The following is a 27,798-nucleotide window of genomic DNA, read 5'->3' as shown; positions in this document are numbered from 1 at the left end:
TGCAGCTGTTGCACATGGAATCAAGTACCTACTTCGCAGACCTTCTGGGACCCATCAGTAGTAAGCATTGTAGCTTATTTATGGTAGCCCTTATTGACTATCTTAATTTATCTGTCAGTGGTATGTATGTTTCCTAAAAATCTCAGACCCACAGGAGAGGACTGTGGCATACATTAGCAAATTTTGTGGCCCAAAAAGATTTTTTTAGCCACACAGTTGCGTTTTTGTTGCATTTAGTGGCACTTAATCTGTTCTGATCCAACAATGGACAGATGACGAGACTGGCAGATAAGGACATATCCGAGAGCTTTAATAGCTAAACTGGAATGTTCCACTGAAATACAGGCTTTTGCTGTATCTAAGCATAGGGGCTGTGCAAAGTGCTCCTGCCCTCAGCACATCTATTTTTCCTAAGACACATAGAAGCTCTGCAGATGCGATATTCGCTGTGCTATAATCACTTTTTAGGGAAGGAGTATGGCATGCTAGAAATATGAGACAAAGCAAATATTGTCTTTCACATTACTCAGGAGGATTTGATGGCACCTCCCTTTTGAAATTTTTGCTCACCTTGCAAAAACGACACCTTTAGAAGGAGGTGAAGGCTATGATGTGAGCTTAAATATTGGGACTCTAATATTACTATAGAAGACATTTGCTGAGCACCACACAGAATTTTGTTTAGGCCGCAGCGCAGCAAGATTTAAAAAAAAAAAAGCTCAGATGGACATAAAGTATGAAAAAATCAATCATAAAATATGGAGACTTTTATGGTTAACTTGCTAAAGGCATTCTACAGCACACATACAAGAAGGAACATGCCTTAAAGCATAGTTTCTGTGCAGAAGGGCCTCCTTTCTGTGCAACAAAGCTATGTTGACTACAACGCAGACACCCTTGCACTATGGTGTCTTCACTGACTCATGACAGCCACAAGTGCATCAGCGCAGGGAGAGAGGGGAACTGCGCCACTCCTAATTAGATATGGCACTGCGCTGTGAACTCTTTGTAAATATGCCCCCAAATTCTTTAAAGGTTTTATGCAGAAGAAAATCATCTGCTTCAATCCTTCATTTATACAACACACTTTTGGCCACAAGATGGAGCCCACAAGAGCTTTTAAGAAAACATGCTCCAGGATCCAATAAGTATTTTAACTTCAGGTAAATAGGTACAGTTATTTACTCGTTGACAGATTTTAAAAGTTCATGTATATTTCATGAGTGATTTTGAAAAAATGTAGGCTTGTTACAAAAGTGCCAACGTTGCAAATCAGTACCTCTTGGAGGGTCGAAGGAGAAGCTCGTTTTAGGTTCAAGCCTACGAGACAGCACAGCTGTCTGGTTGCAGCAAGACTTCTTGAGGGCATTCTGAAAGCTTTCCTGGAAATTCAATCCGCGCCACTGATCACCAAATGGCTTTGTGGTTTGTAACTCACAATTGCTTGCTTTCTATTTGCTGGCTTTGTTTTTTTAGGCTGTACAACATGTATTTGTCCTGCCGCCACACCCGTGGAGCATAGCCTGTTTACCATGACTCCTTGTATGCTTTAACGAGTGCTCGATTACTGTAAACAGGCCGTTAATTTTGGTCGTATCTTGTAACATTGTGCATTAAAAGACAGAGGTCGAATGTCAGGTTCTGTCTTCCGAGGGAGCTTGGTGTTTACATTTCTTTTGGAGACTTCAAAGTGAGAGCATTTAGGTGATAATCTTGCTAGATACTGAGGGTGGGAAAGGGATGTTTTTTTCTAGCACACAACAACGTTTACTTGTCTGCAAAAGAACTGCAAACATTTCATAATATATCAGAATTAGGAAAGCACAAATGAATCACATTGTTTCCTGATTCTGAAGTGAGATGGAAACAAATATTTTAATACAGTCAAAACAAATCAATACACTAGGTAATGCCATTACCACAAATTAACATATGTGCATTGTATAGTCTTAACAGTAAAACTGAATATGTAAATGTAATGGTCATTTCAACTGAAAATGTGTGGTATGTTATGGCAGTGCGCTAAGCCAACATGCATACTCTACTTTAAGTTCCTAAATTCTATGACTTTCTGTGCCATTTCACTCTAGGCCACTCTACTCCACCCTATGCCACTTCACTCTACGCCACTTCACTCTACACCACACCACTTTACGACCCGCTACTCTACATAATTCCCTATACTCAAATCCACTGTTCGAGGCATATGGGCTGCAGATGGTACATTATGAATAGATCGCCATCTGGTGTTGGGCTCGGATGATTGCACTTTGTTTTTCTCTTGGAGAGTCTTTTGTATCTTGGTGACTCCTCCCTTAGTTGGTAGTGCGCATGGGCATCGGCTCCATCCTTAGATTGTTTTTTTCCGCCATCGGGTTCGGATGAAGATCGAGACGCTCCAGATCAACTTCAGAAAAAAGTGATTTTTCGGCGCGTATTCCCGTTCCAATTCGACGGTATTGTTATCGAACGCGTTCCTTTCCATTCCGACGCGTTACAAATTCAAAATAGAAGAGAAAAACTTGGATCTACGTCGAAGAACAGAAGACCTTTCTCGACGCAGTCAAGCCCGGAGTCCATGGAAAGGACTCCATTCAAAAAATGTCCATCGTGTGGTGCTAAGTTCCCACACAAGGACCTACACGAGGTGTGCAACCTCTGTCTATCGCCTGAACACGAATCCAGGGACTGCGAAGCCTGCGCAGCATTCTCCTCCAAGCTAACGATCAGAAATCGTCGAGCTCGAAGACACGAGGCTTCCAGAATGCAGGCGGAGGCAATCCCGGAGCTGTTCGGAGACGAACAAATCGAGGAAGAAGAGGACCAGTCGGGGTCGGAAGGGGACCAGTCGGAGGTTGAAGAACTCTTCGAGCAACAAACCGTGAGTGACGACGTCCCCTTACCGAAAAACCGACCCCGTGCGGTAACGACCCCGCCCTCGGGCCCGGTCAAACCGCTGAAAAAAGTTTCCGACGCCCCGCCCTCGGGCCCGGCAACGAAACCGAAACTGAAACCGAAACACTCGGAATCCCACCACGTCGGATCCGAGAAAAGGGCGACATCGACTTCGACACCGAGGCTACATACAAAGGAGAGCTCGGTATCGAAACATTCCATGTCGAAAAAGAAATATGATTTATCGCCCAAAAGACACTCGATACCCAAAAAGTCGGAATCGAGCAGACATTCGGTGTCGAAAACAGCAAGATCTGAAGATCACAAACAAAAACAGCTCTCGGAACCAGGACCTTCGGTACCGATTCAAGAGCAACAAACAGATCCCAAACAAAAGATCTTGTTTATTGACCCGCAAACAGGGAAAGTGGTCACGAAGAAGAGAAAGAGTGAACAGTCAGAAGATAAACCTCTTCCTTCAAAAAAGAGAACAATGGGGCCGAACATAACTCCTCCTGCTTCTCCTCGTCCTAGAGACACACCCTCTTCTCCTATTCCTCGCAATAGGCCACATATTCCTACACCCTCCACACCAAGACCAGCTACACCTCAGTCAGAGGTAGACAGTGATACAGGGGAGGGAGAACCTCAAGGGGATGACGAATCTATCCCAGATGAGGAAGATCCATGGGAGAATTACGATGTAGGGTCAGATGAGGACAACGACCCAGAGCTATATCCCTCAAAGCCTTCACCACCTGATGATAACACAGGTTTTGTGCAGCTCATTAATAGGGCAGCAAAATATCACAAACTAGATATGCACACAGAACCTCAGATAGAGGATTTCTTGTTAGAGACTCTACCTAGTGCACAGAGATCATCAGGTACTCTTCCTATGCTAAAGGGTCTTCTCACTCACACAGAGGAAATATTCGAAAACCCAGTGAGAGCCAGGGTGTTAAACCCAAGAATCGATAAAAAATACAAAGCGGCTCCAAAGGACCCAATATTTATTAGAGGGCATGTACCTCTAGATTCGCTGGTGGTCTCAAACGCTCGTAAAAGAGCAAACTCATTATCTACAGGAGAGGCTCCTCCACCAGATAAAGAGTCGAAGTTAATAGATGCATCAGGCAAAAGAGTAGCATCACAGGCAGCGAATAGTTGGCGTATAGCCAATACACAGGCACTACTCGCACGTTATGACAGGGCACATTACGATGAGTTAGAGAAACTTCTCACACATCTTCCAAAAGAACATCAGAAGAAGGCAGAACAATTAATACAGGAAGGTAAAATAATAACAAATACTTCCATTAAGTGTGCATTAGACGCAGCAGACACTGCAGCAAGGTCTATTAACACTAGCGTCATGCTAAGAAGGCACGCATGGCTTAGAATCTCAGGATTCAAACAAGAAGTACAAACAGCCCTACTGAACAAACCATTTGATCAAAAGACATTGTTTGGTTCAAGTACAGACGAGACATTAGAAAAGATGAAGAAAGATACGGAAACGGCTAAGTCAATGGGAGCATTGCAACAGCCAACACACAGAGGTTCCTTTCGTAGATCCACCTATAGAGGGGGCTCAAAAAACACAGGAACAAATCAGCAATCCACATCTTTCACACCAACATCACCCAGAGGTAATTCAAGAGGTAATTACAGAGGTAACAACAATAAGGGTAGAGGCCGCGGAAATAATAACAACCGCAACGCCTCAACACCAAAACAGTGACTTCATAGAACTCCCCCCAGACCACATAACACCGGTCGGGGGACGTCTATCACAGTTCCTACCTGTCTGGGAAAACATCACGTCAGACAAGTGGGTGAGACAAATTATCCAACATGGTTATTGCCTAGAACTCACAGCCACCCCACCAAACATCCCTCCCAAGCAGCGTCCAATGAGTCAAGATCATCTAACATTGTTAAGAGAAGAAGTGTTAGCACTTCTACAAAAGCATGCAATAGAGAAGGTCCCAAAGGATCAACAAGGAACAGGGGTATACTCTCTATACTTCCTGATCCCCAAAAAGGACGGGTCCCTACGACCAATATTAGACCTCAGACCTCTCAATGCTTACATAAATTCGGAGCATTTCCACATGGTCACGCTCCAACAAGTACTCCCTTTACTGAAGAAAGGGGACTTTCTTTCTACACTGGATCTAAAAGACGCTTACTTTCATATCCCAATTCACAAAGCCCACAGAAAATACCTAAGGTTTGTGTTAGAAGGACAACACTACCAGTTCAAAGTCCTTCCGTTCGGTGTCACAACAGCACCGAGAGTTTTCACAAAATGCCTAGCGGTGGTGGCAGCACACCTAAGAAGACAACAAATACATGTCTTCCCATACTTGGACGATTGGCTAATAAAGGCCAAATCAAAGGAAGAATGTCTGCACAACACACAGAAGACAATTCAATTGCTGCACCACCTAGGGTTTACGGTGAACTACAAGAAATCACACCTGCAACCAAACCAGATCCAGCAATACCTGGGGGCTACAGTAGACACAGAAAAGGCAATAGCATACCCCAACCCAATCAGAGTACAGACAATGGTCGGGTTAATACAAAGATTTCAACCACAACACTCACTACCAGCACGAGTGTTTATGCAACTATTAGGCATGATGTCCTCTTGCATACTGCTAATACCACATGCCAGACTACAAATGCGCCCACTACAAGAGTGTCTAGCGACACAGTGGAATCAGGCTCAAGGTCAGATTACAGATCTGGTGTTGGTAAACGACCGGACGTATCGCTCTCTGAAGTGGTGGAACACAGAAAACATTTCCAAGGGACGGTCGTTCCTAGAGCAATTCCACAAGTAATAATAACAGCGGACGCATCGCTCTCCGGATGGGGAGCGCATATGGACAAATACACAGTACAGGGGAAGTGGAGTGCGCAGCAAAAGAAACTGCACATCAACTACCTAGAACTCTTAGCAATATTTCTAGCACTAAAAGCTTTCCAAATGCAAGTAACAAACAAGGCAGTCCTGATCAGAACAGACAACATGACTGCAATGTATTATATTCAAAAACAGGGGGGGACACACTCTCTCCAACTGTCCAAACTAGCACAGGACATATGGAGATGGGCCATTCCTCAAAAGATCTACCTGTTAGCGGAACACCTACCAGGAATTCAAAATCAAATAGCAGACATCCTAAGCAGACAGTCAGAACAAGTTCACGAGTGGGAGCTGCACGACCAAATACTACAGCCATTCTTCCAAAAATGGGGGCAACCAGAGATAGATCTGTTTGCAAATCACCAGAACGCAAAATGCAAGCAATTCGCATCCAGGTACCCACACCAAAGGTCCCAGGGCAATGCACTGTGGATAAATTGGTCCAACAAATTTGCTTACGCGTTCCCTCCTCTACCACTAATTCCATTACTGGTGAGAAAACTGCAGCAACACTCAATGACAATGATACTAGTGGCACCCACGTGGGCAAGACAGCCGTGGTTCACCACGCTGCTACAACTCTCACAAGTACCACATCAAAAGCTAAGGTTATTACCCATGCATCTTACACAGAACCATGGAGAAATAATGCACCCAGATCCCAAACAACTGAACCTAGCGATCTGGCTCCTGAGGTCATAGAGTTTGGGTATTTAGATTTACCACCAGAATGCATGGAAATCATTAAGCAGGCAAGACGTCCTACCACCAGAGCATGCTACGCAGCAAAATGGAAGAGGTTTGCTATACACTGTAACAGTAAGCACATCAACCCTCTGGACGCATCCACTAAACAAATCATTTGCTATTTATTACACTTACAGCAATGTAACCTAGCATATACCTCTATCAGGGTTCATCTAGCAGCCATAGCGGCGTACATACAAAACAGGCAACACCTGTCACTGTTTAAAGTACCAGCAATTAAAGCTTTCATGGAAGGACTCAAGAGAGTCATTCCACCAAGAAGACCACCTTCCCCAGTCTGGAATCTCAACATAGTGCTTACCAGACTAATGGGGCCACCCTTTGAACCTATGCATAGGTGTGAAATACAATTCCTCACATGGAAGGTAGCCTTCCTCATAGCTATCACGTCACTTAGAAGAGTAAGTGAACTGCAGGCTTTTACGATTCAAGAACCATTTATGCAGCTACACCAAAATAAAGTGGTTCTTAGAACAAACCCAAAATTCTTACCGAAGGTTATTTCAGCATTCCACATCAATCAGTCAGTGGAATTACCGGTTTTCTTTCCAAAACCACAAACAGTAGCGGAAAGAGCCCTACATACACTGGATGTTAGAAGGGCCATATTGTACTATATAGAAAGAACACAAACTTTCAGAAAGACAAAACAGCTATTTGTTGCGTTTTCTCCCACACATAAAGGCAATCCCATCTCCAAAGCGGGCATTGCTAGATGGATTGTAAAATGCATTCAAATATGCTACTTAAAGGCAAAGAGAACATTAACTGTTCCTCCTAGAGCTCACTCTACACGTAAACTAGGAGCATCTATGGCATTTCTGGGAAACATTCCACTAGATGACATATGCAAAGCAGCTACCTGGGTTACACCGCACACCTTCACAAAGCACTATTGTGTAGATGTGCACTCAACACAACAAGCTAGAGTGGGACAAGCAGTATTAAAAACATTGTTTCAGACAGTTGCAACAGACACGGGCGACCACCGCTAGGGAGAGAACTGCTGTATAGTCTATTCATAATGTACCATCTGCAGCCCATATGCCTCGAACGGAATATGCTACTTACCAGTATGCATCTGTTCTTGGCATAGAGGGCTGCAGAGTGGTACATGCCCTCCCAGCCTCCCCGGAAACCTGTGTCTGTTCCAACATTATCTTATTTAGATACACTTACATGGGCACTCTTATCTGTATTCTACTATACTACTCCATCTAACCCTACTATGGCAAAACAATCTAAGGATGGAGCCGATGCCCATGCGCACTACCAACTAAGGGAGGAGTCACCAAGATACAAAAGACTCTCCAAGAGAAAAACAAAGTGCAATCATCCGAGCCCAACACCAGATGGCGATCTATTCATAATGTACCACTCTGCAGCCCTCTATGCCAAGAACAGATGCATACTGGTAAGTAGCATATTCCTTACTCCACTCTACAGCACTCCATGACTCTCTACTCCTCCACCACTCTATAACACACCACAGCACTCCACTTTATGCCACTCCACATTAAGACACTCTACTTAATTCTCTATGACACTCCACTCTACGACAGTCCACTCTATGCCACTTCACTCTACTCCAATCTATGCCACTCCCATGACACTCTACACAATTCCATCTATGCCATTTTACTTCACACCATTCCGCTGTCCAAAACTCTATGCCACTCTGCTATACGACACTGTACTCCATTCTATGCCCCTCACTCTATACCATTTCACTGTACTCTAAGCCACTCCACGTCACTCCCTCCTACGTCATAACACTCCACTCCCTCCGCCACTTTACTTCACTCTATGACACACTACTCCACAACACTCTATGACACTTTATGCCACTCCATGTCACTCTACCCTTCGTCACTCCATGTCACTCAGCTCCCTCTATACCACTTTACTCAATTCCATGACACTCTACTTCAATCCGTGCCACTCCACACCCTCTCCTCTACGCCACTAACATTTAGCCATGCTGAACAGTAGCCATGCTGGTGTACACCATCACTAAAACGCATTGGCAAAGCCAATAGCTTTTGCACAGCGAAAACTATGGACGATGCCGATAATTGTCATTACAGTATATTTTCAATTTTTACGTTCTTATCTGCACCGGACTGTGCAGTGTGTAGTTTCGGAATCATCTGAGCCTCATTTCTTACTGAGGGGCCCATCTATATTGCTTCCTGGACTGCTTGGAGTAATTATTTGTAGGACACATCATTTTTTCAAGTGGTCTTTTTCAGAGTTGGGATTTGGCATCTTCCTCTAACTTTCAAAACATATTAGATGATCGTTTTCTCCACCTTGTGGGTCACTTTTCCCAACACAGAGCAGGTTACATGAAAGACGGAACGACAGTATTATTCTGATATTGGAAGCATATTCAAAGCTAAAGCTATTGCCTCTTTCAAATGAGAGACTTCCCTACAGTCGTATTCTAAAGCTTGCTGAATTGGATAGTACTTCCAGGAAGACAGCTTGAGGACATAAACAAACATGATAAAGCACAACAGAAGTTTAAGAAGGGTGAAGAGTTTTAGGAGTATTCAGATAAAAAGAAAAAAGGTGTTAATACAAATATCAACCAAAATGAAAAAATCTTTATGAATTCAGATTTATATTTAAGGCATGAGCTGGATAATTCAGACATATATATATATTTTTAAACGTTTAGTGGCCACTTTTTTGGTCGAGCATTTAAGACCTCTAGTATATACTTTAGTACATAATTATTAGGTCGAGCATTTGAGACCTCTTGTATATACTTTAGTATATACTTATATGTCTATGTACGTTATGGGCTCTGGAGATCAGCCCTAGGACTTGTCTGCTTCCGCTTAGGAACTTTTTTTCTGCTCAACTGCCTCTATTTAACAGTCTGGTAGAAAACGACCAGAAGAGGTCAGTAAAATACCAAAATGGCTTTCTGCTGGGGGACTTTCTTTTTTAAATTTTTCTGGCAAATGTCTCTATTTAACGTTCTTGATAGAAAAGATCAGCAGAGGTCAGTCAAATACCAGATTCACTTTAGAATGCTCTAGATTCCAGACCATAGAAATTCTCTTGCACAAGCACCCTTAGACAACAATTTTTTTTCAATTCTTGCATTTTCAGTGATTTGACCACCGAAGGCCCTGATTTTATAATAAAAGCAGAGCTTTGGACTGTACCATTTCCTGCTGAAAGGCAATATTTTTCTCCATGTGTTCCTAAACATAGTGTGTCACGAAGTCTGGTGCTTACTTTCCCTCTATGTTAAAGAACAGTAGATGTTTCAGCTCCCAGGCTAACATGCTGCATAGCTAAATACATATAAGGTACCGAAGGCAAGACAGCAAGCAGCCACAGGGTCTTAATGCGACGGAAGATCTATACACTTGTCTATAGTTAGATGAGAGCATTTGTATATGAAAATTTCCGCGCAATAATTATTTCAGGATGGATTCTCAAATTATTGTGATTTGCATAGTTTGCCATATGGGTACTTGATTTTTAAAGTAATAACAATGTTGTTGTTATATTTGACCATCTGATGCCTCCTCACAATCTGTGTTAAGAGCTTCTTTCAAATAGGAGGAGGATTAGCCCATGGGGTATGACCAGGGGTTAAACACAACATGTGTTTCTTTTGAATAAGTTTTGATTTCTTTTTCATATATATGTTGAGCACTAGCACGAGCACTTTAGTAAATTTCATTCACTTAACACTCAATCTGGGCCAATGTCAGAATGAAATGTGTAACATTGTAGTGCAATCTTACAAGATTCTGTGCCCACTGGGGCTTTATTTCTTCTGCCGAGTGCCTTGTACATTTGGGGAGTGAGTAATTATGTGAACAACTAAACCTTGTGAATCTATGATCAATTCTTGTGGGTTCACGTTCACGTTGTGAATAACCTGTATTCATACAGTTATTTAAATTTCTGTGGTTTTTAAGGTGTAAATATATATTCATATTTTATAAATTAAGCCACTTGTACATTTAACATAGTATGTATATAATATTGGCATACAAATGTTAGCACTTGATAATGAAGTATTTTTTCTATGTTGTTGAATACTTTGTAGGAATTGCGCGCGCACTTGCACTTTAAATGTATGGCATTGGCTACTAGCAACTGGCCATGTGATCAAGCTGTGAAAGGCGAAACGCGTTATGGCGGCGGCAGGCTTGCTGAAATAAAACACCACGGTTAAAGCACCTAAATCTGGGTCCGTTCTATATATATATATATATATATATATACTACCTACTGGCGGTCACCAGTAGGTAGTTATAGTTAGGATTTTTTTCAATGCAAAATCTCAAAATTCTATTTGGAATAACTTTGGCGCCGGTTGACGAATCTGCCTGAAAATTTCCTCAAATTTGCCTCACGGAGCTCCGGTCCTTCCTTGAAAGTTTCGGGGGGGATTCATCAAGCGGGGGCCGAGATAAAAAGGGGGTCCCAAAACGTGTTTTCCCCATGTTAATTTCCATAGGGCGGTCGAACTCACTTTTAGCCCGAACGGCTGAATGGATTACCACCAAACTTGGCAAAATTGTAGGTACTGGTAGCCCGATGTGCCTTTGCTATGTCTCAAGATATGTGCTCCAGTGGATTTTGAGTAGTTTAGGTTCAAAAAAATATATATATCTATGGCAGCGCCCCGGTACGGGCACCGGGGAGCGCTCCGGGCCGCCACGCGAGGTGCGCATGGAAAGCTGATTGGCTCTCGGGTATCTGTAAACATTCGAAACAGTCCGGAGCGGCCGCCATCTTGTGTCTCGGTAGGATCGAGACACAAGAGGTGGAAAAAAAAGGGGGAAATGACCATAAGGGGGCAGGGATAGACCCCCCCTGACCCCCTGGGTTTGATGTGGGGGTCATAAAAGGGCCAAGCGGGGCAAAAAAAATAATTTCTTTTTTATTTGCGCGGGTTGGATGGTGTGAGGTGTCGCCCGGGGAGCGGACCATGGGGAAAAAAGAATGACAGTTTTTAAAAAATGTAGCCTTTTTTTATAAATTGGAGGTAGTTCTAAAAAGAACTGTTTTTTTTCTTCTTTTTGTTGTTTTATATTATTTTTATAGTTTTTTTTGAACATTTTTAACTTTTTTGGGGTTTTCTGAACAGTTTTATATTTTGTTTGTATTTTTCATGGAGAGAAACGAAAAAACAGGGAATTGAAAATGGCTCAACTGGAGAAAAAAAAAAGAAAAAAATAATTAGGGTTTATTGGGGCATTTGTGGTTGTCCCCAGCAAGGACGATGAGCTTTACGCTCTGTTCTCCATAGGAGATGGTCTTCCCACAATATTTACAGGTTATTCTGAAATCTGCAAACCGTGGCTGAATGCAAGGCATCGTCTCTCTTGCCTCTTGTCCCGACGGAGTGCGTTGCTTTCTTTTCGAGGTGGTGCTTGTAGTTTGGGGAGGGTTTCTGGCCAGTTCCCTCATCTCTGCAGCAGAATAGTTTATTGGATGCTTGCGCTGCATGTGTCTAATCATTGTGTTGTTTCCGAATGAATATTTTTTATTCGGGTTCCCCCTAGAAAGTTCCATGCCACAGATTAGGCAAGTCACCTTGGCTGCATTTACTTTTTTCTTCCCCTCTGGGATCGAAAAAAACTCCCATATAATGTGTGGTCTTGGCAGGTATGGAGTATTGTGTTATTCAAGCCATCTTCTCCTCCTCTCCTCCTCCTCCTCCTCCTTCTCTTCCTCCTCTTGTTGACCACTAATGAAATCTTGTGGTGGTCCTCTTGGTGGTTGTGGTGGCGGTGCAGATGCACTAGCTGCTGCTGCTACTGAAGCCATTATATAGATCAAAAAGGTACAGAGAGAGAGGGGGGAGGAGCCAAGACGGCGGCCAAAATGGCCGCATAGAAGCCCGGCTCCGCAGCTCGCCCTCACCTCCGGACCTATCCTGGCAGTGATCCTGCACCCCAGCCACGGCCCAGTGCAGCGGAATCGTTGCGGAACCCGACCGCGTTAATCCGATCTTCGTGCGGCCTCTGACGGCCGAATAACACCGCTTGCAAGTTTCTGGCCTTTCCTCCAGCGCGAGCCGGGACCTCGCGTAGTGAAGCAGCCGCCCCGCACAGCGTCAACACCGGCCTCCAATGGACATCGATACCCAGCGACCCTAGCGGTGAAACTGAAACCGCTCTCCTGCAATCCTGGCATTGCCGCCGCAACGCAACACTGACTACCGCGGCGTGCACACCCTGCTGCTCCCGGCAATCTCGAGCAGACGATCGGACAGCAGATCGGCTTGCCTGACCGGACTCTGCCTGCACCGTGGTGAGAGGAGTGTGGCGCTGCGCATTTGAAGGAGCTTGCGTGTGCCTCATTTCTGTTTCCTCACACACCGCGATTTGCCGATGCTGCTGTGACACCGGTAAGACCGACTTTATTTGGCGTGTGTGGCTTGAAGTCCTTGGGCGTTGGAGGTGCAAACATGGCGCCCACGCTAGTGGATGTTTGGCTGGCCCTCCGAGACTGGCGTGTTGAGTTGCAAGACCTGCGGGCGGCTGCACATATTCCGCGCTTTCCCATCTCTCCTGCTGTGGACTATCTGGAAGCGGAACCGTGCGCTGTGGACTGCGAGCCCGAATGCTCCCCGGTTACTATAGCTGAGGTTTCCCAGGCGTGCATGAAGCGTGTTGGAGGGTCCGGGGAGCACAACGACGAGATCAGTGGCTTTGTTCATTCGCTTTCCTTCCTATTGCCAGCCTGCTTGCCTAACTGCCAACACCCTGCCTTCGTGTGGACTGTGCCTCTGACTCGGGGGGACCCTCCTGGACTATTCCTCTGGTTCTTGGCTCGAACTGTGACTGCCCCTCCGGGTGCTAATGGTCTGCTGCTACCACCTGTGTGCAACTGGGATATATTTTTGACCCTTTTTCGTACTGGCCAGGGCTGATTTTTTGCACATCCATGTCGTTTATTAGTGAATTGGACTCTGAAGCGGTTTATTGCTTGCACTGGTGACCGTGGGTGGCTGGGGTGATTGTATATTGTCGCCCGCGCTCTATTTACGTGGGCCCTTGCTTCTGGGGTTGGGGTGTATAAGGGGCTGGTGCTATGGCCCTCCTCCGCTTCTCCCTCTTTTGGGGTTTCTTGGGGCGACAGGCATGCCTAATGGGGGGGGGGTGGGCCGTGGCCTTCCGCTGGTATGCAGGGTGGGGGATGGGATGTGTTATATGTAACTCTGTGTCTCTATGGCCTTCTATCTTCTTCTCTTTTCTTTCTTTTGCGTATCTTTCGCTTACTTGGGTTTAGGGATTCTGCGCGATTTGGGGATTGTTTGCATATTGTGTCCTCTATCAACCTTGTAACAGACTCTCGCTTCGTATGGACGGGGCACTGTGTTTTGCTGACTGCCTGCTGCTCGCTATGCTTCCCGAATTGTGCGCCTTAGGATAATTTTCAATCGCGGCGCGATTTGGTTCTGGGGATGTTTCGCATTGACTACTGTTCTCTCCTGATTTCGTGTGACCGGAACCGATATGTTGCCCTTTGATATCCTGATGTCATTTATCCTTTAGATTTAATTGAAAATTAGACCTCATTGCTCCTGTACTGGATCCTGACGGACTTGCCTTATTGATATGCAATACGTTTTTTGAGCCCTCGGGCTATGTGCTTGATTGTAAGTGTAACTTTTATCAATAAAGGTCTTCCAAAAATTAAAAAAAAAAAAAAAAAAAAAAGGTAGAGAGAGGTACAATCAGGTCTTCCTTAGTCAAAGGACAAAGTCAGAATAAGGAAAAAAGGTGGGGTCTTTCATCATTGGGAAAAAAAAGGCCTGCACCAATGAGAAGTGTTATTATCAGGTCACAAGACCAGGGATTTCATCATTATGAAACTAAAACTGTTCTGCACCAATTAAAAGTGTTATTTTCAGGTCACATGACCGACGCGCTTACGCGACGCGCCCCCGGGCGCGCCCCGGGTCGCGTCACGTAAGCGCGTCGGATGTTAACGTTGCGCGAGCGTATTCGCTCAAGTGCTTCCGGGTGCGCTTACGCCGTGAGCATCACGTGGACGCGGCTACGCGATACGTCACGACCATGTTTTCGTTCGCGGCATTGGCGCTAACGGGAGGCTTCCTGGTTCGCGCTCCGGGGCACTTCAAATGACTACGCTCTCCGGGGCGCTCACCGGGGCGCGCCCCGGGAGCGCTTCAGGGTCAAAAAAAAAATAAATTTGTTTCAAATACAAATAAAATATAGGATTCAATCATTTTCAAAAATATTACATTTCAAAGCTATAGACATTTGCTATTAACCAAATTTTGAAATTCAAAGAAAAAAACATAGGTTTGGGGCCTTATATATAGTTAGGAATTAGCATTTAAAAAACCTATGAAATTCACTGAAAAAACCATAGGTTTCACACCAGTTATAGTTAGCTGGAAATTTTACTGACATAAAACCATTGAAATTCCACATTATAGTTGGACTCACTATAACTTGCGCGTGTAATGCACTGCTGATGACGTCACTTATTACATCACTCATGACATGGTCAGTGACATCACTCATGACATCACTGATGACACCATCTTTGTGACAGAGTGACAGACCTCCTTTCAGTGTAATGTAACCCTTAAAACACATATTTGAAAATAGCAATTAACATTTTCAAAAATATGGAGATATCCATACAAGTTACAACAACCAATTCAGTAATACCACCATCTATATACACATCTACTCATTCACCAACAGTTCTATATAGTCACCAGTGGCGTAACAAAACATGAGGGGGCCCCCCTGCAAACTACATGGAGGGGGCCCCCCTCCCATTCTCCGTGCCAGTCTAGAGCTCTCAGGCCAGCGACCCGCCATACTGCAGGGGATGCGAGGCGATTGTTATGCCACTGTCACCAATACAGCCGTTATAAGTAACACTTACCTTGCATCCTTCTCCTCTCTGCCTTGCACCCTTCTCCCCCGCCGCCTTGCACCCTTCTCCCCCGCCGCCTTGCACCCTTCTCTACCCTGCATCCTTCTCCCCTCTGCCTTGCACCCTTTTCCCCTCTGCCTTGCACCCATCTCCCCTTTGCCTTGTACCCTTCTCCCCTTTGCCTTGCACCCTTCTCCTCTCTGCCTTGCACCCTTCTCACCTCCGCCTTGCACCCTTCTCCTATCTGCCTTGCACCCTTCTCCTATCTGCCTTGCACCCTTCTCCTCTTTGCCTTGCACCCTTCTCTTCTCTGCCTTGCACCCTTCTCCTCTTTGCCTTGCACCCTTCTCCTCTTTGCCTTGCACCCTTCTCCCCTCCGCCTTGCACCCTTCTCCTATCTGCCTTGCACCCTTCTCCTATCTGCCTTGCACCCTTCTCCCCTCCGCCTTGCACCCTTCTCCCCTCCGCCTTGCACCCTTCTCCTCTCTACCTTGCACCCTTCTCCGCCTTGCACCCTTCTCTACCTTGCACCCTTTTCCTCTCTTCCTTGCACCCTTCTCCTCTTTGCCTTGCACCCTTCTCCTCTGTGCCTTGCACCCTTCTCTTCTCTGCCTTGCACCCTTCTCCTCTTTGCCTTGCACCCTTCTCCTCTCTGCCTTGCACCCTTCTCCTCTCTGCCTTGCACCCTTCTTCCCTCTGCCTAGTACCCTTCTCCTCTCTGCCTTGCACCCTTCTCCCCTCTGCCTTGCACCCTTCTCCTATATGCCTTGCACCCTTCTCCCCTCCGCCTTGCACCCTTCTCCTCTCTACCTTGCACCCTTCTCCCCCTCCGCCTTGCACCCTTCTCTACCTTGCACCCTTCTCCTCTCTTCCTTGCACCCTTCTCCTCTTTGCCTTGCACCCTTCTCCTCTCTACCTTGCACCCTTCTCCCCCTCCGCCTTGCACCCTTCTCTACCTTGCACCCTTCTCCTCTCTTCCTTGCACCCTTCTCCTCTTTGCCTTGCACCCTTCTCCTCTGTGCCTTGCACCCTTCTCCTCTCTTCCTTGCACCCTTCTCCTATCTGCCCTGCACCCTTCTCCCCTCCGCCTTGCACCCTTCTCCTCTCTACCTTACACCCTTCTCCCCCTCCGCATTGCACCCTTCTCTACCTTGCACCCTTCTCCTCTCTTCCTTGCACCCTTCTCCCCTCTGCCTTTCACCCTTCTCCCATCTGCCATGCACCCTTCTCCCCCTCCGCCTTGCACCCTTCTCTACCTTGCACCCTTCTCCTCTCTGCCTTGCACCCTTCTCCCCTCTGCCTTGCACCCTTCTCCCCTCTGCCTTGCACCCTTCTCCCCTCTGCCTTGCACCCTTCTCCCCTCTGCCTTGCACCCTTCTCCCCTCCACCTTGCACCCTTCTCCCCTCCGCCATGCACCCTTCTCCCCTCCGCCATGCACCCTTCTCCACTCTGCCTTGCACCCTTCTCCCCTCTGCCTTGCACCCTTCTCCCCTCTACCTTGCACCCTTCTCCCCCTCCGCCTTGCACCCTTCTCTACCTTCCACCCTTCTCCTCTCTTCCTTGCACCCTTCTCCTCTTTGCCTTGCACCCTTCTCCTATTTGCCTTGCACCCTTCTCTACCTTGCACCCTTCTCCCCTCCACCTTGCACCCTTCTCCCCTCAGCCTTGCACCCTTCTCCCCTCCGCCTTGCACCCTTCTCCTATCTGCCTTGCACCCTTCTCCCCTCCGCCTTGCACCCTTCTCCTCTCTACCTTGCACCCTTCTCCCCCTCCGCCTTGCACCCTTCTCTACCTTGCACCCTTCTCCTCTCTTCCTTGCACCCTTCTCCTCTTTGCCTTGCACCCTTCTCCTCTTTGCCTTGCACCTTTCTCTTCTCTGCCTTGCACCCTTCTCCTCTTTGCCTTGCACCCTTCTCCTCTTTGCCTTGCACCCTTCTCCTCTTTGCCTTGCACCCTTCTCCCCTCCGCCTTGCACCCTTCTCCTATCTGCCTTGCACCCTTCTCTTATCTGCCTTGCACCCTTCTCCCCTCCGCCTTGCACCCTTCTCCCCTCCGCCTTGCACCCTTCTCCTCTCTACCTTGCACCCTTCTCCGCCTTGCACCCTTCTCTACCTTGCACCCTTCTCCTCTCTTCCTTGCACCCTTCTCCTCTTTGCCTTGCACCCTTCTCCTCTGTGCCTTGCACCCTTCTCTTCTCTGCCTTGCACCCTTCTCCTCTTTGCCTTGCAGTCTTCTCCTCTCTGCCTTGCACCCTTCTCCTCTCTGCCTTGCACCCTTCTTCCCTCTGCCTAGCACCCTTCTCCTCTCTGCCTTGCACCCTTCTCCCCTCTGCCTTGCACCCTTCTCCTATCTGCCTTGCACCCTTCTCCCCTCCGCCTTGCACCCTTCTCCTCTCTACCTTGCACCCTTCTCCCCCTCCGCCTTGCACCCTTCTCTACCTTGCACCCTTCTCCTCTCTTCCTTGCACCCTTCTCCTCTTTGCCTTGCACCCTTCTCCTCTTTGCCTTGCACCCTTCTCCTCTTGCACCCTTCTCCTCTTTGCCTTGCACCCTTCTCCTCTTTGCCTTGCACCCTTCTCCTCTTTGCCTTGCACCCTTCTCCCCTCCGCCTTGCACCCTTCTCCTATCTGCCTTCCACCCTTCTCCTCTCTACCTTGCACCCTTCTCCGCCTTGCACCCTTCTCTACCTTGCACCCTTCTCCTCTCTTCCTTGCACCCTTCTCCTCTTTGCCTTGCACCCTTCTCCTCTGTGCCTTGCACCCTTCTCTTCTCTGCCATGCACCCTTCTCCTCTTTGCCTTGCACCCTTCTCCTCTCTGCCTTGCACCCTTCTCCTCTCTGCCTTGCACCCTCTCCCCTCTGCCTTGCACCCTTCTCCCATCTGCCTTGCACCCTTCTCCCCTCTGCCTTGCACCCTTCTCTACCTTGCACCCTTCTCCGCCTTGCACCCTTCTCTACCTTGCACCCTTCTCCTCTCTTCCTTGCACCCTTCTCCTCTTTGCCTTGCACCCTTCTCCTCTGTGCCTTGCACCCTTCTCTTCTCTGCCTTGCACCCTTCTCCTCTTTGCCTTGCACCCTTCTCCTCTCTGCCTTGCACCCTCTCCCCTCTGCCTTGCACCCTTCTCCCATCTGCCTTGCACCCTTCTCCCCTCTGCCTTGCACCCTTCTCTACCATGCATCCTTCTCCCCCTCTGCCTTGCACCCTTCTCCCCCTCTGCCTTGCACCCTTCTCCCCCTCTGCCTTGCACCCTTCTCCCCCTCTGCCTTGCACCCTTCTCGGCCCCCCATTTCCCTCTCCCTGCGGATGCCCATGGTGTGTTCTAACAAGAGGGCTTACCTGAGGGCACCATTTTGCTGCCTCTCCCTTCTCATGTGAGCTTTGCCCTGGAGAATGCTCTCTCTGGGGGCCCCCACTCCCAGCCTTGTCAGGGTCCCGAGCACTGCTCTGTGCTGTCTCCTGCTCTTGCTCTCTGAGGCCCCCACCCCATCCTTGTCCCTGTCTCTTCTCTTCTCTTGTGGGTGGGCCCCCCATCCTTGTCCCTGTCTCTTCTCTTCTCTTCTCTTCTCTTGTGGGGTGGGGCCCCCACCCCATCCTTGTCCCTGTCTCTTCTCTTCTCTTGTGGGTGGGCCCCCCATCCTTGTCCCTGTCTCTTCTTGTCCCTGTCATCTCTTGTGGGGTGGAGCCCCCACCCCATCCTTGTCCCTGTCTCTTCTCTTCTCTTGTGGGGTGGGCCCCCCACCCTCTCTTCTCTTCTCTTGTGGCGTGGGCCCCCCACCCCATCCTTGTCCCTGTCTCTTCCGTTCTCTTGTGGGTGGGCCCCCCACCCGATCCTTGTCCCTGTCTCTTCTCGGATGGGGGCCTGTCCCTGTCTCTTCTCTTCTCTTCTCTTGTGGGGTGGGCCCCCCACCCCATCCTTGTCCCTGTCTCTTCTCGTATGGGGGCCTGTCCCTTTCTCTTCTCTTCTCTTCTCTTCTCTTGTGGGGTGGCCCCCACCCCATCCTTGTCCCTGTCTCTTCTCGGATGGGGGCCTGTCCCTGTCTCTTCTCTTCTCTTGTGGGGTGGGGCCCCCACCCCATCCTTGTCCCTGTCTCTTCTCTTGTGGGTGGGCCCCCCACCCGATCCTTGTCATCCTTGTCCCTGTCTCTTCTCGGATGGGGGCCTGTCCCTGTCTCTTCTCTTCTCTTGTGGGGTGGGGCCCCCACCCCATCCTTGTCCCTGTCTCTTCTCTTGTGGGTGGGCCCCCCACCCGATCCTTGTCCCTGTCTGTTCTCGGATGGGGGCCTGTCCCTGTCTCTTCTCTTCTCTTCTCTTGTGGGTGGGCCCCCCACCCCATCCTTGTCCCTGTCTCTTCTCGGATGGGGGCCTGTCCCTGTCTCTTCTCTTCTCTTGTGGGGTGGGCCCCCCACCCCATCCTTTTCCCTGTCTCTTCTCGGATGGGGGCCTGTCCCTGTCTCTTCTCTTCTCTTGTGGGGTGGGGCCCCCACCCCATCCTTGTCCCTGTCTCTTCTCTTCTCTTGTGGGGTGGGGCCCCCACCCTCTCTTCTGTTCTCTTGTGGGGTGGGCCCCCCACCCCATCCTTGTCCCTGTCTCTTCTGTTCTCTTGTGGGTGGGCCCGGCCCCCCCCCCATCCTTGTCCCTGTCTCTTCTCGGCTGGGGGCCTGTCCCTTTCTCTTCTCTTCTCTTCTCTTGTGGGGTGGGCCCCCCACCCCATCCTTGTCCCTGTCTCTTCTCGGATGGGGGCCTGTCCCTGTCTCTTCTCTTCTCTTGTGGGGTGGGCCCCCCACCCCATCCTTGTCCCTGTCTCTTCTCTTTTCTTGTGGGGTGCGCTTTGTTGAGAGGAGAGAGTGGGGGCCAGGCTCTGTGCTGCCTCAGAGGAGCAGTGGAGACTGCTGTCTCTGGGGCCCCATCCTCTTTCCGGGACTGCCTCTGGCTCTGACTGAAGAGAAACAATGTATATTGATACTTTGTTTCTCTTCAGTCAGAGGGAGGGGGCGAAGGGCTCCGAGCAGGCTGCACCTGCTTCAGATGCAGAGAGAGAGAGGCTTGCTTCAGCGCAGACCTCTCTCACAGCTCTCAGAAGAGCTGAGGGGGCCGGGGACCCCTGGGGGCCCCTTCATTAAGTGTAGAGAGTGAGGCCCCCCCGCACTGCGGGGTCTGCGGGGGCGTTTGTTACGCCCCTGATAGTCACTCATACATATACTCACTCATCATATGTAGTGATACACCTATACATCTTGTTACACACCGACAGTCATCCAAAAGTTACTCACACACATACTCACACATGCAAATAAACTATTGAACATCCATTTATTTGCATATACAACTATACACACACTACCACCTTACTTCTAAGGAAACTTACACATACTTACTCTCCTAAACAATCACTTATAGAAACACATACTTATTTAAACAGGAACTCTTACAATCTCACATATACTCACTTATAAACATCAATACTCACATATACTAGATTAAAATATATGTCGTTACTGATAAAGACACTAGTGAGTCATTCACTCACTAACACACACATATACACACTCATCCACCCATACAGTCCTGCACATATGCGGTCTTCAAAACACATACAAACAGTGAGTCAGTTATTGATGCATCTATGTGCTAAGTAATACCCCCACTAAACCATACAGACTCATACTGATACTAAAAAAACATCTAATAACCCATATACACACACATGTAGCTACTCACCAACCCATGCAGCCAATTATACACAAAGTGAAACACTGATACATATATTTAAATATTTAAACATTACTCGCTAATATATGTATTCACTAAGATACACTTAATAAGCCAGTTAACCAATCAATTTTTTTTTTTAAAAACATTCATTAAAACACTTATTTAAACATTTATTCTTCCATCGACCTTTACATATACATATATAAAACATATTTATTTTTCAGAAAGACACACATTCACTGGATGGTGTCATCAGTGATGTCATGAGTGATGTCACTGACCATGTCATGAGTGATGTAATATGTGACGTCATCAGCAGTGCATTACACGCGCAAGTTATAGTGAGTCCAACTAACTATAACGTGGAATTTTAATGGTTTTATGTCTATAACTGGTGTGAAACCTATGGTTTTTTCAGTGAATATATATATATATATATATATATATATATATATATATATATATTTTTTTTCCTCAGGAAAACTCTTCAAAAGAGAAAAGGCCGCACACTACTTTGTTGGATCTTTGGTTTATTTTCTGTAGGTTCCCCACCTACGCGTTTCGGACAACAAACTGTCCCTGATCACGGTTCCATATTGCTAAGAGTACAAATCCATTGAGGCAAATTGTGAAAATAAGTGTAATTCAAGTGAGTGAGACATCCAACAAAACATTTGACAAAGCAGCATAAGGCCTCTTTAAGGGTATCATCTGGGAATGAAAAGCTGAGTGATCACAGATGCAACTAGTCCAGAATCTCTAAAGAAGACTAAGATTTCTTTTGCATCAAGGTCACTTAGAGAAGCAAAACATTCAGTAGTGGAAAAAAACTAGCACGCATCATGGGTCCTAATTACCTAGAATGGAGAAGGATAGGTATCTGTGAGTAGTGAATGACAACATTAGTAAAAGGGCAAAGGAGGAAGTGGTTGGTCAAATTAACAATGTACATATATAAAACTGAGAATGTTTAGGGGAGATTGTGCTCAAATGAGTAAGAACAACATTTGACTCGCAACAGATAACATTTTGAGAGTTATGCTAAGTAATAGATCAAAACATACATTTTCATCAACATACCATCTAGGAAGGAATGGTCTCATAATGAGATTTAATAAGAATCTTAAGGGAACAATTCAGTTGGCCTCAGAGTGAGGGAGAACTAGATGGATAAAGTCAAAGAGGTGGAGATGGAGTATAGCACAACAAAGGATGTCACAAACGCATTCCTACTGTTGGAGCTGATGAGGGATACAACAGCAATTCCAAATATATGACAGCCTAATTGAAGGGGTCTGAAAAGGTGTTTTGGATGAGAGAGAATGTTAAAAGATGAGTCGTGTAGTAGCACGGAAGGTGCGAGATTTTATCCCCCCCCCCAAACAATTTCTAGCTCAAATGGTTCAAAAGTTAAAAGTTATTTAAAAACGCATCGGCACGTGTTGCCCCAAAGTGGAAGGCCTTTTGCAAAGGTTGACTGGTCACCTTTCTGTTGCTTATTTCTATATTTGGGTATTACACTGGTACGGTACTAATGAGGTGCACCCAAAGCCAGGTCAGTGTTAACAAGTGTAAAAAGTACAATATAATGAAGTAATACTCAGAAAAAATATTTTGCATTATGCTGCATAATTTGGCGTTATTTGCCGCATAATTTAGTCAACCTGCCACATAATTTGGCCTTCTCTGTCACATAATTCCAGTGGCCCTGGATATAATGTACATGGATTTTAGAAGCGAACCAAGAAAGAATTAGGTATTGGTGAAATGGTGGCTAAAACTTTCCAGTTGACTGAGGAGGGCTAGCAAGACAGCAAAGTGATGGGAGGAGTCTTAAGGGATAGGATGGAGAGAAGGTGCGGAAAGACCAGGTTTGAAAAGTGTTATGGGAGAGGTAAGGTGGAGTGAGGAAGTTTCGTTAAGCACTGGGGTTGATGGGAATGTGGCAGCAGGTGCCGCACAGAAGCTACAGAAGTACAAAGCACCTAGTAAATTTTAATAGTTTGTGCTATATTAAATGCTTGCAAATGTATGCATGTGCACCATGTCAATATTTTGCACCCAAATGGGAGGGAGTGTATTGTAATCAAATAGTGGGAGTTTGTGTTAAGGATAACATTTTAAAGGAGTTCGGTTGTACATAACCTCTTGATGACTGCAGTGTGCCTTGGCTCTCATAAAAACCACTGGCAAAGCCAACAAGTCTCATCTTTGGGACCTATCAACTTTGCCAATGGCTTTTTAACCATGGTGCACATCATCCCCAAACGCGAAGCCAAACTAACTTTAAGAGTGAACTAGTCTGTTTCCCCGGGATGAGCAGGCCTGCCACGTGAACTGTAGCTCTTTGAAAATCTATTTGCTACATAGAAATGTCTGCATGCTGTGGTTAAAGAGGAAACATATTGAGAAAAAACACAAGGTATTTGCATTTTGTTAAGTTCTGAAAAAGTCCCAAAATCAGAATCAAAACAAATTACCCACAATCCTTTGAATGAACATTATATTTGTCAGCTGACTTTATGTCACGCTCCCAGTCTAAGCTCCACCTCTGAATAAAGAAAGGATTCTTAATGCCTCTTGGGTTCTGAAGTTTCCCTCCCCCACTTCGCTGTAACACACTTACCCCACAGTCAGGACAGCAGTCCCCCAGCATTCGGTATCCCTTCAGCAGATAGTCACCCATCAGTTTGCTGATCTTATCCTGCCGCTCCCGCCTTGCCTGGATTACCTTCATCTCAGCCTCCGAAGGTGGCTCCCAGTGCATGTCATCCACACCTGCCAGAACCACAACAAAATAACAAGAGAGGAAGCTCACAATAAGATATCCATAAAACTCCAAAAGGCAGACCAAGACACATCCCTATTGTCTTTACAGTACTTGCTGTTCAAGCAGTCACTCACTGATCATGGGTCAAATCACAATACACTGGTCATTGCTTTCAATGTGTTTACTGCCTTTACTCTCCTCTTGTCGTTCTGCCTAGCCGGTATCTTTAGGTGCTCCGAAGCGGCGAAATGAAGAAGCACCACCACATTACAGACAAAAAAGAAATAAAGATTCCCTAATCCTTGCTGTATTTTGTCAGATAGCCATCTGTCTCTTTTACTGTCACTCTACAATAAACACAATCTTTAAAATGCTCACCATCCTACAGAATATCTCACGTTTGAATTTCGCTGGTTACAGTATAGACTACACGCCTTTACTCCCTAAACTTTCCACCTCAAAATAAGCCATCAGCCTTGCTCCTTGGTATTATTCTAAATGTTGTATTACTTTGCCTGTAGTGATATATGATTACAACACACTCTCACTTGCTCTGCCTTTTAGGTCTCCAATGAAAGGATTGCCAACAACCTTGAAGCAGCTCACCAGACGGAAGCTCAGCCGGTACTTCAATCAGAAGGTTTATGCACAGTGAAGAAGACAGCACAGCTCATCTCAAGACCCTTTAGAGTTAAAGTCTGTCAGAACAGCGGCAAGGCCTCATGCCAACACACAAACACACACTATGTTGGACTATGGAGGCTGTAGAGAGGCCATCTGTACCCATTATGAATCTAGAAAAGTCCCAAGTTTGGACATGTTGTAAGTCCAATTCTATCAGTCACAATATGTGGGAGAGCAATAGGCCAAGAAAAAGGAGTGCCCACAGTAACCAGAGGAGAAACCAGACGGAGTCACCCAAGTACTGGCCAGCAGGTGCCGGAGAGAAAGTGTGCAGGCTGAGTGCATGATCGGTCCAGTAGCTGAGGAGGGCAGGGGCTAGCTCCACAGGCCGCTTCCAGACCTCAGTGTGCATAGATCTTTTTGTGTGTATGTATGTGTTTGCAAACTATATGTGTTTTGGCACTGTGTCCTTCAGATAAACACAATTGCTCCATGAAAGCTATGTCTGGTGCCAGGAACCAAAAAAAGTATATCTGGCTCCCCACCATACAGGGTTCATCTCTAGCACAATTGTGTCAGTTCCAAGCATAGTAGGTGCCCTCGTATAAAGGTTGTCATCCTTGACCAATTCTAGGCATTCTTGGTCCAGTTGCGCACTACTGCAGCCATCATTGACTTATTGTAAGCAAGACTAGGCACATTTTGCCTCCTGCACCCCCTCACCCCCAGTAAAATAATGGTCATTGCAAAAGTTTTGTGACTATCCTTACTATTGTGGTATAGCCAGCTGTGGCACAGTGGTGCCTTTGGGAAGCCAGTGTGCTTTACTGCCATTGAAGAGACATCCTTAGCACTATGGTAAGCATTCATGGTACAGGATTGCAAAACCTGTAAATTGAAATGTAAACTTTTTGAAGGCAAAAATTATATTTCTTTCCTAAAAGAAATTTGGGAAATTCAGTTTATTTGCCCAAAATGAGAGGGGTATAATCGTAAAATATGTTTCTTTTACTCAACTAACATAATGATAAAGAGAAAACGGTTGCAATCTCAAAACGTATTTAAAGATTATAACTGAATGGTAATTCAAACTGAGTTGAGGAGACAATATAGTGGGTATGTCCTGTGTGTGTGCTGCTTTGGCTTTACTTCATTGGTCTTGTGGGGGAATTTCATATTGATAATACTTTCCCTTACATTTCTGCTGGTAAACCCACCTGAAATGTGTGTGGTCACTAGTTTATTGTTAACGGATGTGGTCACTATTGCACTTCTGTCAAATTTTTCTTGAGCAAAAGAAGTTCTCAATGCAGAAAAGAATGGAGAACTCTGCAGTTCGGATAGTATGTTGTTAATCCACTACTTAAGAGGCTTAACAAATGCAAAATACATTTTAACAGGGTAACATTGAGTAATATGTATACACTGCTGTGTTTTCCTTGGAATACACTCTAATGAACATGCACGTTAGCTGAGAGCTGCTTCGGTGTCACATATTGTATGCATCACCGCGCTCCTGAGAGGTTTCGTTTTACCTACTATGGTTGGTTGGTTTTTGACAGGAGAAAGCTACACTGCTATGGGCACCGTTATGAAAGCGAAACACAAGATGTCAGGCGAGGATTAACCTTACCCGACAAGGTCCCGTATGTTATGTTACTGCTACTAGGAACCCTATCGTATGGTATAAGGAATCTGCGAGTCGCGAGAAGCTCCATGATTAAACAGATGAATAAGGTTGAAGGCGGAGGAACAAGTCCTTTAAAAGGTGCAGAACTCTCAGATGCCTCGCAATATCATTTTAGGCCTGAGGGCTTTTTTTAAATCAAATCCTTGGCCTTTTTTTCTTCTAAAGATCTAGCTGCAGATAATGTATCTTCTTGCAGTGTCGATTGCAATTTATAGATAGCTTTCTTGGGTTGACCTCGTTTGCTCAACCTAAGTGTTCAGTAAAATATTTATCTGGGATACTTTCTCTGTTATCGTTTTCAAATGATGTAAGCCTGTCAAAGATCTCTTCTGAATGCATTTATTTTTCATGTGCTGAGAAGGAATCATGTGACTCGATGGTTGAAACTCAAGGTTTCGTTGTTAATAGAATACTGGTAGCCCGTGCCCTTACTTAGATAATACTTGCCTAGTTGCTGTTGCCAATCACATGGCCTGAAGAGATGTGGAGTGGTCACTCACATCTCTGTAGAAACCTCAGGTCAGCAGCCAATATAGCTCGTCATCAAACAGCACTTCACATGGAGAGACTTGGAGGCGCGCACTCACTATATACAATAGGAAAACTACAAGTCCCAGAAGGCATAGTGCTACTGGATAAAAAGTCAGGAATGGCCAATGTTGTCAACGTCTCATATGGTAGAACTGTGGTCACTGTCAAATATCTGATCTGATAGACAGGCGGCTCGGAGCCGAGTCTATCGCATCACCATTGCCCCTGGCAGGATGGCACAACATGTCAGCAATAGGCGTATGCCCTTAAAAGGCCAGTAGGGCTGGTTAAAGCTTGAATACCGTAACACAATTACCTCTGAAAATGCAGACTCAGTCACATATAGAGACCAGTGACTGACTAATAGTGGTGTGGTGGCACAGTCACGCAAGTCAGTATCACTTCAATCAGTTACCTGGGTCTGAGGCAGATTCAATCATTTGTCAGTTTTGCATATAAAGGAGTGACAGAGTTGGGGCAGTCAGCCTCATCTCAAGTTATCTAACTGACTCGTTCCCAACACAACTACATCACAAGATGACACTTAAGGAAATCACGCCAGACATCTCCCCACTGAGCACCCTGGACTCTTCCCCCCGCTCACTCTGCAAGATCTGGAGATTTTGCTCAATAAAACTAAATCTGGCTCCCCCCTAGATATTTGCCCATTGAGGATCATTAAGCAGTGTAGAGAAACCTTCTTACCGCCTCTACTAGAAATTATGAATCTAGCCTTGAGGGACGGTGTCTTCCCCTCGGAGTGGAAGAGTGCAGTAGTGAAACCTCTGCTGAAGAAGGCTTCCCTCGACCCGGAGGTCCTAAAAAACTTCCGGCCGATCTCACTGCTCCCAGCCCCTGCGAAGATGCTTGAGGCACATCTAAACAAGCATCTTGCCGCCTTTGTGGATAGCTCGGGCTGTCTGGACTTCTCCCAGCATGGATTCAGGAGGGAACACAGCACTG

The 27,798-nt window shown here is 46.4% G+C and overlaps 1 protein-coding gene across 1 annotated transcript in view; it reads right to left on the bottom strand.

Moving 5' to 3' along the window:
* Positions 1-27,798, bottom strand: part of ZNRD2 (zinc ribbon domain containing 2) — a 91,809-nt gene that overhangs the window by 18,363 nt on the left and 45,648 nt on the right. The window contains exon 2 of the mRNA XM_086938335.1: positions 23,847-23,998. Coding sequence (XP_086794461.1) covers positions 23,847-23,998 — 152 coding nt within the window. The remainder of the gene's footprint in view (positions 1-23,846; positions 23,999-27,798) is intronic.

This window comes from Lissotriton vulgaris, chromosome 9 (assembly GCF_964263255.1).
Source record: "Lissotriton vulgaris chromosome 9, aLisVul1.2, whole genome shotgun sequence".
NCBI lineage: Eukaryota > Metazoa > Chordata > Amphibia > Caudata > Salamandridae > Lissotriton > Lissotriton vulgaris.
This window is presented reverse-complemented; position numbering and strand designations above follow the sequence as displayed.